This window comes from Rhopalosiphum maidis, chromosome 2 (genome assembly GCF_003676215.2).
Source record: "Rhopalosiphum maidis isolate BTI-1 chromosome 2, ASM367621v3, whole genome shotgun sequence".
Classification (NCBI taxonomy): Eukaryota; Metazoa; Arthropoda; class Insecta; order Hemiptera; family Aphididae; genus Rhopalosiphum; species Rhopalosiphum maidis.
The window spans coordinates 14,908,190-14,923,406 of NC_040878.1; the positions used below are offsets into that span (position 1 = coordinate 14,908,190).

The window sequence follows — 15,217 nt, forward strand, 5'->3', positions numbered from 1 at the left end:
TTTAAGGTTACATTTAATATAATTTTATACCTTTTGAGTGTCTAAAATTGAGTATAAATATTATACTTCATCAAACTATGATTCATAAAACAATAGTCTTATGTTTCAGATACACACCGAACTTTAAGTTTATTTACATGTCATACTTAATTTAAAAAATGTCCTTGGCGAATAATTTATGTGCACAGGGGCACAACTAGATTATTTGGCAGGCATACAGATAGTCAAATTGATGAGGGGTGATGGGTAGGTGATGCCTGACCACTTCCCAACAAAATATGGCCACATCCTAGTACATTCCTGAACTTGACTAGTGTAGGCATAATAGTGAACTACTTATAATATAATAATCATTATTATAAATTATTATTTTAAAATATTTTATTTTTTACACCATTTTGTACAAAATATTTAAACTTGATTTATAACAAGGCAAAAACAGGATCAAAATTTAAAATATAAATATAAATGGATTATTAATACATTTTAAACATAAATTTAACATCATAAGTACTTACTTACATTTACAAATAAATACTTTATTTACTGTTAATGGCTATATAAATACAATTTTATAGTATTAGACTATTTGTTATTTTAAAAACTACAAAAAATAAACACAAAAATGAATTATGATTAATGGGTAATGCACTTGACAGACCATGCATGTATGATACTATACATAACAATCTATGTGTCAGTATGATATGGGGTTAAAAATGAAAGTAAAATATTGCATTTTTATCTCTTATTAATTATTATTACTTTAAATTACATAACTAATCTTATACTTTGATACAATAAAATTGTGTACATGTTGTTAAGATGAAAAAATCAATCAAATTAAACTTATTATATTATAAATAGTGAGACCTTTGCTATACTGAAGTTGTTAATGTGTAACTTTTTGCATGCTTGGTATTAAAATTAATCTGACAGATCAGTAAAATCACTTCCTTCGCTTGTAGAACCATCATATGGCTCAAAATAAATATGTGGTTCGTTTAACTTTCGAGGTCGAAGTTCTCTTTTAACACCATCAATTATATCCTCTGAAGGATCTAATTCTAGATCATAATCAGCAGGTTCCTGTTTAATTTTAATTGGTTTTCTTGATTCAATTTTAGAAGTCTGTTCGCTTTCTGAAGTACATTTTTTAGACTTCCTACGTCGTCGTTCACTAGTAAATTTCTCTGAACAACCACTTTCTTCTTCTTTAATCTGAACAAGTGGATTGACCTTAACATTTGTTTGTAATTCTGTTAGGTCCTCTTGGTTAATTTTGCCTTCTTTATCCTTTTCTATTTGATTTTCTTCATGTGAAGTCATTTCTATTTCTTCAGTATGAACTTCTTCGTTAATAACATTTTCAACATATTCTACACCCTTATTATTGTCATTAGCTTCTTCAAAATCCATTTTCTCATCAATAATTTCATGTTTAATATTAATTTCAATACGTTCTTCAGCTTGACATTCATCATTTATTAGGTTGTTCATTTTTACACTAGTATCATTTTCAGATGGTTCAGTTTTAATATGTACATTAGATGCTTCACAGTCTTCATCACTAGATTCTGAATCATCTGAAACAGATGGGCTTAAGTTCAAATTATTGGATTCGGATGCTACTGACTGCAATTGTCCTAGATAATTGCTACGTTGGTTTAATAAAAAATGCAGTTCATCATTTTCTTCAGACATTTGAGCAATTTTTTTTTCCTTTGACCATGATTCATTTTGCTGTGTTTTAAAATTTAAAATCTAAAACAAAACAAATAGTCATTATTTTATATCTATATATTTGGTACAAACATTCAAACATACATACCTCATTGTTTACTTTTTCAATTTTATTTTTTATAATTTGTTGATAATAATCTTTACGGCATCTTCCCAATAAATGAGTCAAATGGTTTTTGTTCATTTCTCTTAATTGAGTTAATGCATTATCACACTTGACTAATTCTTCTAAAACTTCATCATTTTCCTAAGGCAATATGTTTATATAAAATAAAAATATAAAAAGAAAATGTTTTGAATAAAATATTTTGATAAATACCTCATCAGCTATACTCAAAGAAGGTAGTAATTCTTCTGGTGTTGGTACCGGTTTAGAATTACGACCAATGAGTCCTAATTTATTCAATTGTTTCTTGACACTTTGTTCTGCATAAAATTCTTTACAAACATTGCTCATTTCTTGTGGTTTTTCGTCATCTTAAAATAAGTTTAAAAATTATTATGAATTATTTTTATGAGCGAGTATATATGTAAATAATTCACCTTCATATTCTGCGAACATATCTTCAGAATCCTCTATAGACAAATTTGAATGATCCAAAAGAGCTGTGATAACTCTTTGATAAACTGGTGTGTATACATTACCATCATGTCTATAATAATTAAATAATATTAGTTTATGAGTGTATGTGAGAAAACTATAATTTGATATAAAAGATTTTTAAAATAACAATTCATAAATAAAAAAGTTTTATTGCTTTTAATTTAATTTAATTTTATACATTAACTTAAGTTAGTGTAAAAGAAGAAAATAGCTAACTTGATTTTATACACATTTAAAATTTTGTGATTAAGCATTAATTAAGTTAATACTATAATACTAACTTGATAACTTTTAAGTATAATTATTTAAACACTTTTGTTATATAACAGAGATCATTTTAGACTTAAATTTCGACTGTAAGAATATAAATTTTAAAACTTGAAATAATTTTTATTTATTTTTGCTATATTTAGTAAATTGAAATACTTATCAAGATTTGATTTACAAAGCTATAATTACTAATATATTAAAATTAGTGCCTTAATGACTTAGCACCATTGGTGAGTGTTAAAAATACATAATATTTAATAATATATCGTAGTTTTCCATTTACAATAAATAATATTTTTCATGTATTTATTTAAGTAATTTTGTACAAAACGTAAGCTACTATATTCTTCATACATACTTACAATTAAACATTTAAAATTCAACTTACATAGCAGCATTAGCTTTTTCCACTAATTCTACAACATCAGGGGGTATACGTTCAGCAAATTTAAGTTTTTTAGGCGGACGTGGAGAACATGATGACTGGTGTTTTTGCATTTCTAGCTCTTCTTTAGCCCAATTCTTTGCATAATGTTCACCCAAAGGTGGTATTTCATACAATTTTTTACTAGGGCTATACGATTTAACTAGGTCATCTAACCACTGAAAAGTTTCATTCAAATTAAATAATTAAAAAAAAAAAAATTGTTAATATATTCTTACTTTGAGATCTTCTTTTTTTACATGTGCTAAATATGGTTCAACCAGTAACCAAAATTTATTTGCTGATTCAGTTTTGCTTGGTGGTAATTCCTAAAATAAATTGATTGAAATTAAATAAACTATTTAAATAAAATATAATCTAATAATATAATATATAGTGAAAACTCTTTATAACGAATACGAAGGAACCGAGAGATTTCTTACGTTAAAGAGGGTTTTTGTAATAGAGAGGGTTTAAAAAAACAAAATTTTTGTTAGAAATTACGTCGATAATAAAATGAATATACTCGATATTGATAAGAACGGTATTATTGCGATATTAAAACAATGAAAGAATGTAATCGTTATTGTAAATTTAGGCATTTATGCCGATTACTTTTATAATTTATAATACGATAGCAAGTAAATTGTCTTATGAAACATAAAATATTGTTTCATTATTGAGAGTGACTATACGTTATAGAGAATGAATTGACTAATGGGTTATAAAGCAAACCAATCATTATTATGTAATGTTTACGTTATACAGTTATACATAGTTTTTCGTTGTAAAGAATTTTTACTGGACATAATAAATAAGTATCCGTGTGATTGTTATATGCAGTAAAACCTATCCACAACAGAACCTCCACAAAATGGAAACAATCAATTTTATTATCATGTCCCTATTAATAAAAATATACTTTAAAACGAAATTAGTAGAAAACAATGATTATTATGATTGGAAGTAAAACCAATGATGAGTCAAAAATAAAATATTTTAAAACCGCAATTTCACATTTAGAAGAATTACAACAGTTTTCAGCCACAATTTTGAATTCAAGTTTATTAGAACTAACAACAAAAGTACAAAATGTGCTAACATGCTTCCCTTATTCATAAAATGCAGTCAAATATTACAAAATATTTTTCTTAATTATAAAAAAGGTAATATTTAATGCTAACATTAATTCTTATTTTTAATATTTTGGAACATATGTATTATACAAAAAACATATTTAAATGTTAATTCATATATTATAATGTTTAAGTATAAATTTACATTGTACAAAATATTTTTCTAAAATATAATTTTTAACACATATGTGCATTCTTGAAACTAATGTGTTGGTCCCAAGCGACTCTGTTATAGAGAGGTTTTACTGTACTGTATTAGCAGTTCACTCTTAAGGGACATCACAATACTAATTTTTTTTTAATTTTAAGTTTATTGGTGTATTATTGTAGTTAACAATGATTATTCAAGGAGATAATGAGAGTTGATGAATAGCCGCGTGATGTCATAGAGCCAATATCTGAGCAGCCACCTAAGTTTTACGTGTAAAAGTATTTTGATTTATACAATAATTTAATAACTTAAAATAGTATTTTAAAAATTTTTTTTCATAATCTTAAGTATATTTATGTGCTTAAGATGATGGTGTGATTTAAAATTAAATATACCTTGTTGTTGCATATATATTATAAATTATAATTTAGTAAAATTATTGAGTTTGTGACTCGCGTTGTATTGCCGCACAAAGCAAATTTTACAAAATTGACTATAATAGTTTTATCTACTATAAAAAAACTAGAAAGTATATTAAAATTATAATCACACCAGTGTCATAGACACAAAAAAAACATTTAATGTTACATAAAAATAAATATAAAAATATTATATTTAAAGATTGAAATCGCCGTGTTAATCTTGATACTGTTTCACGTAAAACATACATCGCTGTTTCGACTATGGCTCTATGACGTCACACACATATTTTTAAATGCCTGTATCTCATTGAATAATTAGTGTATAAGTGTGGGACACACACCATATTTCTTAGATAATGACATACTTGTGTTCCCGTGAAGAGTACATTGGCCTGAGCAGTTTACTTTAATATTGATAAAGAGTAGAAATTTAAATAAAAAATATGTTATAATTACTTTGCTAGTAGGATCAAATTCAACCTTCATCTTACGACATTCATTCACTGGTGATATTTCTGCAGCAGCTCTTGGTCTCTGTAAAAATTAATATACAAAATATTAGTAAAATCTGTTTTTTCTAAATATTTACAAATTATTGGCATCACAATTTCATGTATTTCTCACATAAAAATGTTCATGATATACACAAAAAAAAATGTTTTACATATTTTAATTTTCAATATGTTACTGTTACTATACTATTAAGTTAATATCTTAATATATTGCAAATTTTATATGTTGCTTGAGCATTGTGCAAAAAAGCCTATTAGTAATAATAAAAAATAAATAAATACAAATATTCCCTTAAAAATAAATATTGGTTATGTTTATTTGAACAATAGTATTAAAAAAACATACTTTCACAACAAATATACTTACAATTGTAGGAAGTTTAGGGTTTTTAGCCATCCTATGTAGAGAACGAGCAAACTGCATTGATGCAAAAGTGCTTAGCTCATCTCTTATTGTATTTCTGCGTACGATTACATTGGTTAGCATTGCTTCAAGATCCCATTGAATATGGTCCAATTCGTCATCTGTCATTATATAGTCAGATTTGTTATCACGGTCCAGCACTAAAACAATAAAACTCTTTAAATACCTATAAGAATACAAACAAATTCTCTAAATGTATTTTTACTTGATAGGAATGTAGAATTTTCTGGAATGACAGTAGGTTTTAATCGAGGTAATGACAGCTCTCTTTCTTCACTGTAATCAGTATGTTTTTTTCTGATTGATGACTGTGGAGGTGACATTGCCTGTTTGAACGACACATTACCATCTGTGGATGTACCTTCGGCATCAGTATCATCTGCAGTAGGAGTATCTGGAGACAAAGGTTGACGTGGCTTTGGACCTCTTCTTTTCGTTATACCTCTACCACGACCTCGTGACCCTCCACGTCGTTTTCTTTAATACAACAAATAAAATTTATTTATATCAATAGTATGTTACACGTATGAAATATCATTCTTGGGGGCCTTATGGCTTCAATCCTATAGAATTTTTAAAAGCCCCATATTTATGGACGTTAGAAAAAGAAATCGGAGTGTGGACACATGAATAACTACTTTAAAAAATGCTATTTCTTCCCCTTCAAAAAAAAAAACAACTAAAAGTTAGATCAAATATCTCATTCTATTGTAATACAGACAGATATACACTTAGTACATAAATAATATATAACGTTTAATACTCACTTTGGCGACATAATTAAATTCGTTCAATTTTAACAACAGTTAAATACCGGTTTTCGAAATTAAATAATTCGATCCAAAATATAAAAACTACAAATCACTGATGTTATTGAGAAAAAAATTCAATGTTTGTCAACTTAGCAATTAATATAATATTTTAATAATGCCGCCGAATGCCCTGAATTTACAAAATACGATTATAGTTATAATAATAAGCAAAAAGTACATGATAAGAATCAGTGTGCGCACTTTAAGAAAACATAAAATATAAAATAATCTACCAAACTAACTGCTCTTACATGGCTCAATTACCAAAATACCACCAACAAGGCAACGAATATATTAATATAAATATTCTGTGATTCTATTTAGCACAGAATTATTAATTATTATTCACTTTGGTCTTTGGCACGAATTAAGATATACCTTAATTTACTTAATAGGTACATCTTAATTCGTGGTCTTTGGTGATCATTTTCGATGAATCACAATCATGATCATCCTCACTCTCAGTCATGATTAAAGATTAAAAGATATACTTTAATCATGCTCTCAGTGTACAATAGTTTGAAGTCTGTTGAATACACAGATATATAAAAATATTTTATTTTTATATATCTGTGGTTGAACAGAACTTCGTTGATGATAACTTATATATTTTCAATTTTAATGATTTCCTGTTGATTATTATCAAAAATTCAAAAGTAAACCATGTAAACTAGCCACTTGACAATATAAAGTATAATAAGGTATAATATACCTTAATGCTTAATATTATTAAAAATTTGAAATTGAACCATATGAAAATAAAACTGGACTTAAAATTTTTCACCACTGCGTTTATTAACCATACACAGTAATATTTAAATTAATTATGAACTATTTTAAATTACTATAATAATATATTATATCTAATAGTCTGCGTTTACCTTTGCTCAGAATTATTTTTCACTATCTACAATGACTTATCAATTATCATAGAAATAGAATTAAAACTTATCCATCACATTGACTTGTCTCAATGTCGAGTATTCGACACCTACTAAATTACTAAAAGCACAGCGACTTCCACTGTTTTTTTTTTTTTTTTTTGTCTTCACAGTACATAATCATGGGTATTATAATGTACAAATTGTAAGCACCTTCTTATAGTTTACTTTGTAACCAACGGATAATAGATATTAATTAAAAAGTTATTATCATTTTGTATGTAGGTAAAAAGCCACTGAATGCAAACTCTTTTTGACTTTTTAATTTACTCAAAGCCCTACCTAGTCACCATTCGCATCATTATTTTAATAGTAAAAATAATATTATTAAATTACTATAAATTTAATTACCTAAGTACTTATACGTATTTATTTAATAACTGTTAAAATGATTTATTATAATATATAATAACATTGAGTTATTGTATCTGGAAATACATCCAACATTAGGGCTTAGGATCTAAATAGGAGTAATGTATTCGTGCAGGTATTATTCCAACTTGAATTTAATTAATTGGAACTTGAAAGTCGTTTATTGTTTATTAGCATATTATGAATTATGATGTTTTATCAGCCTTATTCACGCAAAAATGGTTACTATGGTTAACTATATAGCTACGCTTTCGGAATATTTAATTAAATTTAAAAGGGAGAATAATATCTAAAATTTTAAAGTTCTCACGTAAGATTTTTGAAATTTTAAACTATGTTATGAATTATAAATGTTTAAAAATTTATAATTTTTGTATATTTTTTTTATTACCAATAGTCTTCATTTTAATGGTAAAAAACTGAAAACATAAACGTTTTTATTAAAATTGCAATTTTAAGGTCTAGTGGTGAACTTGGCATCCCTTTAGGCTTTGGGTACATCTTTGAAGTACAATGATGAAATCGAAATTGATTTTGTATAAAACATATTATATCTATATTATCTAATTTTATACATCGCTTTGTTCTAGATCAATATACCATGTATTTATATTATACGAGATCTATATTAGCATAAGTTCATGAAGGCATAAAGTATTGATATCGGACTCCACGAATCAGAAACGAAAAGGGTGCAAATATGACATGCATGTCAAATGATGTCAATACGTTATTTATAGACTACAATACTACACATAGTTAATAATAAATAGAGCACAGTATAGACGGTTGTAGCAGATAGAACTTGTGAAGTTATGGGCCATTGCAATATTTATTTATTTATTATGAATTAAACGGGCTGAGCCCTTTATAAAATTAAGTAGAGCAGATATACAGAAAAAAAAATACAATTATTACATAATGATATTAAATACAAAACAATAGAAATACATTTTAAGTTTGTGTACAATTAAAAATTAAGAAAGTTAAAGGTGGGGTCCATGTTGGCATGCAACATCAAATGTCTTGTAGGTTCATTTTTCATGTAGTTGGTGGCACTAAAAGCGGGAGGATCGTTGTGGAACTTTAAATGTAACTAGGGAAAATAAAGAAGGAGAATCTATAACACCAGTCAGTAGGTCTTTTAAAAATGTATTACCAAAATACAGTGGCGTATATTGGGGGTTTTATAGGGATTCAAACCCCCCAGAAATGTATGGTAAGTACGGGCATTGATTTTGATTGTATAATTAATTATACAATAAAATTATACAATTATACATTATAATTTAAGAATGGAAATTTTTTTTTAATTCCCCCTGAAATTAATTTCTATATACTGTCAAAATAACGTCGGCGATCAGCTAAAGAAACTAAACCAAGATTAGCAGCAACAGGAGAATAATCATGAGGTGGACAAATAATGCCAAGTAAGTAGCTGGCCAAAACGGAAAAACCTTCGCTGAACCCTTTCTATAGCTGACAAGCATTAACAGCAGTACGAGAGTCCCAAACAATGGCACCATTTTCAAGTATAGACCGTACAATAGAATAATAGAGAGTCTTAAGGGAAGAGTCTTGGGCCAACCTCATATATTATACGATATTGTCTTTTAGGGCCTTTTAGCTTCGGGAAAATTACGTTAAGTACTTATAATACATATTAGAATTTTTTTGAAAATTAAGGGAAAAGAATAGAAGACTTACTAGCTTACTTACTTAGTTTTAGTACCCGTATATTATATCAGCTATTATACTATAATAATTGTTTATATTATGATACAATAAAATATTTAATAATTTATTTATTTTTATATAGTGTAATATTAATTTAAGAGGACGCCATACCCGCGTGTGTTATCTCTGTTTTACTAACGTACATCATTACAAATTTTCGTTTAGCAGAATACATTTTGTGATGTTAGCTTTAATATTAGAGTAAATTTACCTATTATCAAATTTAAAGGTAAGACTATTATCTAGACAATTATATATGCTTTTATTAAAATTATTATTTTAAAGTGAGTTATAGCTATGTAAGATTTTACAACTTTAAAATGTTCATAACTCACTTTAAAATGATAATATCAATAAAAGCATATGTCATTGTCTAGATAATTTTCTTACCTTTAAATTTGATAATAGATAAATTTACTCTAATATTAAAGCTAACATCACACAATGTATTCTTCTGAACGAAAATTTGTTATGATGTACGTTAGTAAGACAGAGACAACACACACGGGTATGGCGTCCTCTTAATAAGATAGTCGTTCAATTAACGTCAAGAAACCAAATCTTAACATCGTGATATAAACAATTAATTAATTTATCTTAGTTCATGTATATATGATTTAAGGTATACGTCTAATTGACTATACTTTGTACGAGAAGTCAATATTATAATATGTACAAAGTGATTCTTTTATCATAAACCACTCATTATTTCAAAAAGTATTCATGTTTTTGAAAAAATTTTTTAGGTACATAGTTTCAAGTTGTTAAAAAAAACGTTTTTATTAAAAAATTATATTTTTAAATATTTTTAAAACATGAATACTTTTTGAAATAACGAGTGGTTTATGATAAAAGAATCACTCTGTATATATAGAGTATTTTAATTGACCTTGGAGTCTTACTCCTCAGCCCTTAGGCTACATCATAGTAATTACTCTACGGGCTACATAAACATTAAACATAGGTATAATATGTATTTAACCCAATAACACAGAAGTCCAAAACCGGTTACTTTGCACGTGGTTTCCATGCGCGGTTACCAGTTGCCGGATACTGATAACTTTAATCGATATTGTTGTTTAATGATAAGAGATAAGCACAGAATATAACAATTAATAATTATCTTGTTTTTTGCTTGAAGCTATAGCTGTTTGTTGTTATTGTCATCTAATGTTATACAACCGGAAAAAATAGTAAACAAAATAATACGTTTAAAATATATTTTTTTTAATTTTTTACTTCTCATTTGTACAATACAATATTTAACATGTTGATTATATTATAGGTACTGGATTTGATGAAAACATATTATAACTGAATGTTTTCTATAGGTATTGATTGACTAACACACTTTTATTTACATATGTGAGTAACTTATTAATTATATTCTAGTTTAAGTATAGAATTAATTATAATAATCTTAATGTTTATTTTTAATATAAATGCAAATATAAATAATTATAGATTTTTGGTAAATACAATTTTATGAGTTTTATTAAAAAGTACCTATCACTGTGTTTAATTATTCAATATTTAAATTTTTGTCAGAGATTCCCATCCAGGGTGCCGCAAAATTATTTTAAATATATTTTCAGTTTATAGGGCATAGGGTACCTCTGGATTTTTAGAAAATAACTAAGGGTGCCGTGAGTCAAAAAAGGTTGGGAACTTCTGCCATATGTACATGAGTAGACAATCAATTATAATGTGTTTTTTGGACTTTTGGAATAAAATCAATTAACAATTTTACTGTTATGACAGCATATTAATTTATGTAGTTTTAAAATTTTAAAATCAATTCAAAAATATATGTTTTTATGAAATTTAATTTTGTACAATCAATTTAATCTAGCTCTACTACTTCATTAAGTTTAGAAATTATATTTAAAATACTTCAGAGTTCCGAGTTGTATAAGCTTAAATTTAAAATAATTATCAAGGTTTTAAAAAAAGTGTATTATTTTATTTTTACAATAATACATTAATACACTAGACAATAATTTTTAACATTTAAAAAATTCGTTAATACACTGTTTTTCTTGATTTTATTATCAAAATAACTTCCTGTAGATAGTTCTAAATATTTAATGTTAACTATTTTCAGCATAAACACTATTATATTATGCCTAGCTGTTTTTCAATTTTTATGTTATAAATACTTATTCATATTAAAGTTATAATGCATTTTTTATTAATATATAAAAATGACACATGTTTACAAAAATAATTATATGTAAAAAAATATCTTTCATACCTATCACAATATTTTAAAGCTAAAATTATAAATAATGTGTATTATATTTATATTTTTTTTTCTTTCAGGAAATTGTTTGAATAAGTTCAAATCAAAACTTATTAAAAAAAAACCGAAGATGGAAAAACCTTTGAAATTTGATGTGATTGCCACTTGCAATACTTCACGAGCTCGTACTAGTTTAATGAAATTACCACATTATACAGTGGAAACACCAGTGTTTATGCCTGTTGGTACCAAAGGATCTGTTAAATCAGTTTTACCAGAACAGCTGGAAGACATTAATTGTCAAATTATTCTAGGAAACACATATCATTTGGGTTTACGACCTGGAGTTGAGTTATTAAAAAAAGCAAAAGGACTTCATAATTTTATGGGTTGGAAACGTGCTCTACTTACTGATTCTGGGGGCTTTCAAATGGTTTCATTGTTACATATGGCTGATATTAATGAACAAGGTGTTAATTTTGAATCACCTTATGATGGTACAAAAAGCTTGTTAACTCCTGAGAAGTCAATTCAAATACAAAATGCTATTGGTGCAGATATAATGATGCAGTTAGATGATGTTGTGCCAACTACTTCAAAAGACAATGAAAGAATGGAAGAAGCTACGTATAGAACAACACGCTGGTTAGATCGTTGTTTAAGTGCTCACGAAAGACCTAATGAACAAAATATATTTCCAATTGTCCAAGGAGGTCTTATTGAACATTTAAGAAAGTTGAGTGCCAGTTTACATTTAGAAAGAAAAGTAAATGGTTATGCCATAGGTGGTCTTAGTGGTGGGGAAGCCAAAGAAGATTTTTGGAAAATGGTTCTTCTATCTACTCAAATGTTACCCGGAGATAAACCTAAGTATGTGATGGGAGTCGGATTTGCAGTTGATTTAGTAATTTGTTGTGCTTTAGGAGCAGACATGTTTGACTGTGTATTTCCAACAAGAACAGCTCGGTTTGGTTGTGCATTAACTTCAAATGGTCAGATTAGTTTAAGACAAAAAAAGTTCCAGATGGATTTTGGACCGATTGAAAAAAATTGTATCTGTTCTACTTGTAAAACATATACTCGAGCATATATACATCAGATTGTTGCTACTGAAGCTGTTTCCTGCAATTTATTATCAGTGCATAATCTTAATTATCAAATGCAGTTGATGAAGGGTATTAGAGAAAGCATTAAGATAAACAAATTCCCAGAATTTGTTCAGGAATTTATGATAAATATGTATCCAGATAAGAATTATCCACAGTGGTGTATTGATGCACTGCAGTCAGTGAATATAGAACTAAAATAAAAATAAATATTATAAGCACATAGGGTTGTTCTACAAACCATACAATATTATTTGATTTTATATTTTTTTCATAATTTTCTTTGATTGGATATTAATATATCAACTACCAAAGAACTATTAAAATAATATAATTGTATTTATTTATTTAGTTATATATAGGTGTATATTATTTAAATTAAGTTGGTATTATTGAAATAATTTATAATATTTGTATTTAAACATTTAAATTTAACATAATTTTTATGACGTCATATTATGTTTTTATTGTTTTTATATACAATTTGTTTACAATTAAGTTCTACTATTAACTCATTTATTTAAACTGTACAAAATTTGAATAAATCTTTTAACATAACATCTATTTTCCAACTCTGTTTCAAGTCTAGATGTATACCCACTTCATTGTAATGAATACGAATTACCTACCCATAAATTTAAATCATAAGAAATCAATACTGAATAATTGTATGTTTATGTTAAATTATCTATCCTGTATGTAAGTAAATTAATTATGCTGTTAAACATCTATCATTGGTTCAAAATAAGGCTTTAAGTCAATTGAAAATTATTTTATAACTAGCCAAGTAGGACCTTGGTTTTTATATTGTGATTAAAAACTTAAGACCATGAGTTATGTGGCTAGCATTGTAGCATTTAATATTAATTATTGGAGTGTAGATACTAAATTAGTATTCAATCAATTTTAGTTTACTACTATTGTTCATACTATTACAGTGTTAAAAAATGAAAAACATTAAGGATTACCAATAAAAACTGGTATCTGTCTTCTGCAGGTAATGAGATAACCAGTATACCGTGATATCACTTTTCTCGAAAAACTTTGTTTTTTCTCGGTTTTTCATGGATTTTCTAGTCCCAGTGTTCCTGCATTTACTACATACATATTTTCGACTGCACTTCTAACAGCTCAATCTATTAATATACAACAATAGGGAATCAATTTGCACGCATACATCTTAATGGTCCGTGAATCAACTCATACATACCTATTAATGACCCGGAATATTGGCGCAACTACATATAAAATATTAAGGGGCTACAGGCCCACAAATAAATACCTAATTTAATTTACGTACTTTCATGTTTTCCAAAATACTAGATGATCGTCTGGATTATTTTTATATCAATAGCAACAACTGTACAAATACGGATAAGTTTTCTGGTACATTAAAAATACTAAATGAGTTTTTTTGTCCATTTTTAATCATCCAAATAAAAGTAAAATATTGGACGATGATCGCCGCAATGCCGCTGGTAGATGCCGCATGCCCGTATAATATTTATTAGATAAAAATATTTTTATTAAATGATATGTATATTGCAAAATAAACTTTAGTATTTTATATTTATACAATTAATTTTTAAATAATTCTGTTATAATAATTATCTACGTCATATTGTATAGGATGTAGGATGTATCCCACATTTTCACTATTATATGCTTTATGGGTATCAACTTACTCCGTTCTAAACACTGATTTTAGACCAAGGTTCAAAAAATAAAAAAATTAAAGACAAATTAAACATTCAAGTATTTGTATTATTATGGATTAATTTTAAACATGCATAATTTTAGTCATACACAAAAAAAAGCACCTTATCTTAAGATATAAATTATTGTTATATAATATTGTACCTATGCATATATAGGTGAATAGTAATCAATGATTTTCATTAATTTTGTTTTTTACTTTAAATTCTACGCACACAAAATATTAAGTATAAAATTACAGATGTTTTTGCTTACAACTATAATTATATGCATTATTGACATACAAAAATGTTAACATTACGAGTTATATTTTAGGAACAATAATAATAATAATTTTTTTTCTATGTGGAAAGACATTTAAATTATAATTATTATTTATTATAATACGAGACCTACACAATTAAAAACAAAATATATTATGTTAAACAATTGTATAAAATATTTGTACAAATTATATTACGCAAACACGACTTACTGAAATATAATTTGCGTTTACTTGTTTTAAATATATATTGACATCCATAAATTTAAATATGATTTAATAATCTTGGCCTTTAGGTAGCCTATTGGGATTATAATATTTTCACTATAAAAATGATGACCTA

General features: G+C 26.5%; 2 protein-coding genes across 2 annotated transcripts; one reads left to right on the plus strand and one right to left on the minus strand.

Annotated features, from left to right (window-relative positions):
• Positions 1-547: 547 nt before the first annotated feature.
• Positions 548-6,623, minus strand: LOC113552897. The gene is made up of 10 exons (XM_026955910.1): positions 6,454-6,623; positions 5,892-6,163; positions 5,630-5,826; positions 5,207-5,284; positions 3,281-3,370; positions 3,006-3,220; positions 2,287-2,396; positions 2,063-2,220; positions 1,832-1,990; positions 548-1,764 (listed from the first exon to the last, which is right to left on the minus strand). The coding sequence occupies exons 1-10, from the start codon at positions 6,462-6,464 to the stop codon at positions 928-930; spliced, it is 2,127 nt and encodes a 708-aa protein (XP_026811711.1). The 5' UTR covers positions 6,465-6,623; the 3' UTR covers positions 548-927.
• A 4,049-nt stretch (positions 6,624-10,672) lies between these two features.
• On the plus strand, positions 10,673-13,253 carry LOC113553103 (queuine tRNA-ribosyltransferase catalytic subunit). Its single transcript, XM_026956257.1, has 3 exons — positions 10,673-10,741; positions 10,834-10,913; positions 11,871-13,253. Exon 3 carries the CDS (start codon positions 11,921-11,923, stop codon positions 13,097-13,099), a length of 1,179 nt encoding a protein of 392 aa, XP_026812058.1. The 5' UTR covers positions 10,673-10,741; positions 10,834-10,913; positions 11,871-11,920; the 3' UTR covers positions 13,100-13,253.
• The last annotated feature ends 1,964 nt before the right edge of the window (positions 13,254-15,217 follow it).